At 34.1% G+C, this 4,366-nt stretch overlaps 1 protein-coding gene across 1 annotated transcript in view; it reads left to right on the top strand.

The window, feature by feature from the left end:
* TOR1AIP1 (torsin 1A interacting protein 1) overlaps window positions 1–4,366 on the top strand; it is a 52,618-nt gene that overhangs the window by 36,278 nt on the left and 11,974 nt on the right. The window contains exons 5-6 of the mRNA XM_007448518.1: window positions 839–925; window positions 3,440–3,496. Coding sequence (XP_007448580.1) covers window positions 839–925; window positions 3,440–3,496 — 144 coding nt within the window. The remainder of the gene's footprint in view (window positions 1–838; window positions 926–3,439; window positions 3,497–4,366) is intronic.

The raw sequence follows: 4,366 nt of genomic DNA, 5'->3' as shown, positions 1-4,366 counted from the left end.
TTTTTTGTGGTACGTGGGCCTCTCACTGTTGTGGCCTCTCCCGTTGCGGAGCGCAGGCTCAGCGGCCATGGCTCACGGGCCCAGCCGCTCCGCGGCATGTGGGATCTTCCCGGACCGGGGCACGAACCCGTGCCCTGCATCGGCAGGTGGACTCTCAACCACTGCGCCACCAGGGAAGCCCCGTTTCTGTGCATTTTAAGCATCTTTTGTCTGTTTGAGTTAATTTAAGCAAAGCTAATATTTTCTGTTTCTGGCATGTGCTGCCCTTTGATTATGATATTCAAATAATCAGTTTTCAAATTCTCATAACCAGTCTGTGTTTGAAGAGTATGGTAAAATTTAGACCATTTTTAAGTTCACCATAATCTGAGATTAGTCACCTGCATACTGAAATGTTTGTGTATAGGTGTATGTATCCACACACCCCGTTTGCAAACACACACACATATATGCAAACACATATGCATGCATATACTAATCTTGTCTGAATTTATATACTAACTATATGTACTTTTCCTCCCCATAAGGTAAAACTTTTCTTCTATTTAATGTTCATTTGTTTACTTTTCAACTCTACATTAAAGCCTCAGAATATAATCTTATTGAATATTCGTTTTGGATATAATTATTTACCTCAGAGAAAATAAAATAAATGAGCTCAATTTTAGCTTATTTAGACCTTTGTGACTCAGGATAGTAAGCATAATAAATAGCAATTCTATATCCGATTATTTAAAAGGCTTCATTTTAATGTTGAATTACTTGTTTTTATTTTTCAATCCAGATCTTTAGAGCCTTAGAATAAAGACTATACTAGTATATTTTTATTTCTTTTTAGGGGAAACGGAGGAAAATGATCAAGACAGCTCTGACAGTGATGTTACGGTTGTTAAGGTCAGATCCGGGGATTCTGTTGAGTCCGGAGGTAACATTGCTTTATGTACATATGACTCTTATCTTAGGAGCTGTATTTTTAGTTAAAGTATAAAGGTATTCTGTGAATTTGCTTTTTTAAAAAGTACTTAAAAGTATTTATTAAAACTACTTTTTAAAAAGTTGTGTGCTTTTAAACATTTTTTTAAATTACTGATTCCATGTATACATCTGATTAGTAATGTAATATCTAAACAAACAAATCACTTTTACCTTGCTTTGTTGTTTATGGAACATAAGATATTTTTGTGCTCAAAAGAAGAGTTATTTGTGATTTTTTAAAAAAATTTTTAGAAGGACTTCCCTGGTGGCGCAGTGGTTAAGAATCTGCCTGCCAATGCAGGGGACACTGGTTCGAGCCCTGCTCTGGGAAGATCCCACATGCCGCGGAGCAACTAAGCCCGCGAGCCACAACTACTGAGCCCACATGCCACAACTACTGAAGCCCGTGCACCTAGAGCCCATGCTCTGCAACAAGAGAAGCCACTGCAGTGAGAAACCTGTGCACCACAACAAAGAGTAGCCCCTGCTCGCCACAACTAGAGAAAGCCCACATGCAGCAACGAAGACCCAATGGAACCAAAAATAAATAAATAAAAATTAAATTAAAAATTTTTTAAAAATGTTTATAGAGAAACTGATCACACTGGCATTGACTCACTATACTATCAGGAGTATTAGTTAGCTTTTAGGAAGTTTTAATAAACTTAGATTACTCCTTTTATCTCTGAATTGTTCAAATTCACATCCAGTTAGCAATAACAATTTCTGATTGTTCCTGTGAATTGGTGTTCAAGTTTATTCAAGGAAAGAACTGACTGAAGAGAAAAAAATACCAACTTGAGACTTATGAGGGTGCTGATTAAATTTGTAAACAGCATAAATAATAAATAATTTTATATTTTAGTTCCATTAAAGAGTAAGTCTCTACTTACCCCTGACCACCTTTTGAGAATTTCTGTAATTCCTATGTTTTACTAAATCATTCCATTTTAAAAATAAGCTCAGAAGCTGGTTTATGGGCATTTATTCTACATATTTCCCACCCTTCCTCATTTTTCCCCATTCTTTCTTTCTTTTTTTTTTTTAAATATTTATTTATTTATTTGGTTATGCCGGGTCTTAGTTGCAGTACACAGGATCTTTATTGCTGCATGTGGGATCTTTAGTTGCGGCATACGGGATCTAGTTCCCTGACCAGGGATCGAACCTGGGCCCCCTGCATTGGGAGCTCAGAGTCTTAATCACTGGACCACGAGGGAAGTCCCTCACCATTCTTTCTTGATACAGAAATCCCAAAGGAGATATGTAACACTGTAGCGTAGTGGTTAAGATGTTGGGCTCTGGAGTTTCACTGGGTTTCACTCTCCCACTACTAGGTTTGTGTCCTCAGGCAGTTGCTTAACTTCTCTGTTCCTCAGTTCCCTCATCTGGGTTGTTGTGAGGTTTAATTACTTAGAGAGTACCTAGCACATAGTAAACACTCAAATTGAGTGCTGTTGTTAGTTTTCATATATGCATACATAACAGCTCTAAAAATTAGAGACTAATTAAGTCATGAATCATATGGCCAGTAGTTTGATGCCATTGCTACCAGTGTGGCTCTTTGAAGCTACATAAACCCCAGGCTCTGTGATCCCTTTTAAATTCTAATAAATTCTTATTGAAGCATGCATACCCCATACAGAAGAAAACTCTAGCTAAAGAACAAAGATGTGAGGCATATTCAGAAGAATACTGATCTTTCTAGATTGTCTTCTGGGCCAGTTATTACCGAAGAGGTACTAGAAGGTCCACTGGAGTGCAGAAGGAAAATATTAGAATTTAGTGTATATACATCTTTTATTTCATCCATTTAAAATGTCTGTTTTAGTTTGTTTTATAATATATACAACATGTTAGTTAATATATTATTTTAGTAATGCTTGTATATAATATTAAAAATATATTTTGGAGATAGGTGCTCAAAATTTTTTACAGTTATAGGAGTACACCAACAAAAATACTTAACCACCACCTGGTTGTGTCAAATGCTTTTGCCTCCAAGATAGCAGTCTGATTGCTTTTAGACATACTTTGTTATAAATTCCACTTTTAAATGAAAAAAAATTAAGATTTTTAAGAAGGGAAGGCTAAAATACATAACATATCGACCACTTGCAAGAAAAATTTAAGACAAAATGGATAGTAATGATTTCCAGAAGATCCATTATTGTAAACTTTCAAGATTTTCCCCAGCTCAAAGGTTTCATTATCTTCTTTACCTCATGCCATGCTCTATATCTTTTTTTCTCTTTAAAAAGAAAAGACAGATAATTAATTTTTTAGACATAACTTGACCCTTTAGAAACTATTTTTTAAAATAAATTATACATTCAAGTGTTGAATTCCCTGGGGTTTATCTGAATATTTTTGCTCTTTTGATTACTCAGCATTCTCTGGTTAAATGTGCACTTAGAAAGTTAAATATGCTTTATAGTATACTATATTTCTTTTTTGTTTTTAGACCAAACCACCAGATCATCAAGTCAATATCCAGAATCACTTTGGCAGTCATCACAAAGTAAGTAAAACCATGATTTTTACTCTTAAAAGTCTACCTGTGGGTGTGGTCAAATGCTATTCTTATTTTTGAAGATCTTCTTTTGCGGTTTAATGTAAAATGTTGACAAAGAGGTATAGTGAATGCTAAAAAAACCCTCATCTTGCCTCTTGAATTTGCTTCTTGAGTTAATCACCTCTGTACCCAACCTTGATTTTGAATTAAATAAAAACAAAAAACTACTGCCTTCTTTGATTTGTTGAATGTCCTCATTTGCAATATAAATTTGTTGATCGTTTTAGTTTAATTAACTAATGTAGTAGTTTGAACCTACTTATATGGTATGATTTAAACTGTGTTGCGAAAGTTTGGAAGGATGAATAAATAAGTGGTAAATCAGGTAAAGTAAAAAGTTAATGGTAAGTTAGTTGGTGTGTATATAAAAGTCTTACAGCCCGGCTTACAACTTTGAAAATTTTCATAATAAAATATTGAGAAAATGTAACACACATGAAAAGAATGGGAAGTAATATGCTAAAATGCTAACAGTGTTTGTTCAGGATGGTAGAATTGTTGTTGACATTTTTCGTTTACTTTTTTTCTATATTTTGCAGATTATCTACAATGGACATGTATCTCTTAGGTTAAGCAGAAATTACACTGTTTTTTCTTTTTCCATTTTTAAATCAAGTCCCAGAATTCAAATTAATTATTAGTCAACCAAAAATATCCTAGAATGTAAAATCTTCAAGAAATTTTTTTCCTTCCACAATACCATTTTAAAAATATGAGACTATTTTTTTAAGAAAAGTCTTTGGAAATCTGTTTTCTAATCACTGTGTTCATAGAATTCCACTTTATATATGTGTGTGTATATATGTATATATATAT

Source organism: Lipotes vexillifer, unplaced genomic scaffold (assembly GCF_000442215.2).
Source record: "Lipotes vexillifer unplaced genomic scaffold, Lipotes_vexillifer_v1.1 scaffold76, whole genome shotgun sequence".
Lineage (NCBI taxonomy): Eukaryota > Metazoa > Chordata > Mammalia > Artiodactyla > Lipotidae > Lipotes > Lipotes vexillifer.
This window is presented reverse-complemented; position numbering and strand designations above follow the sequence as displayed.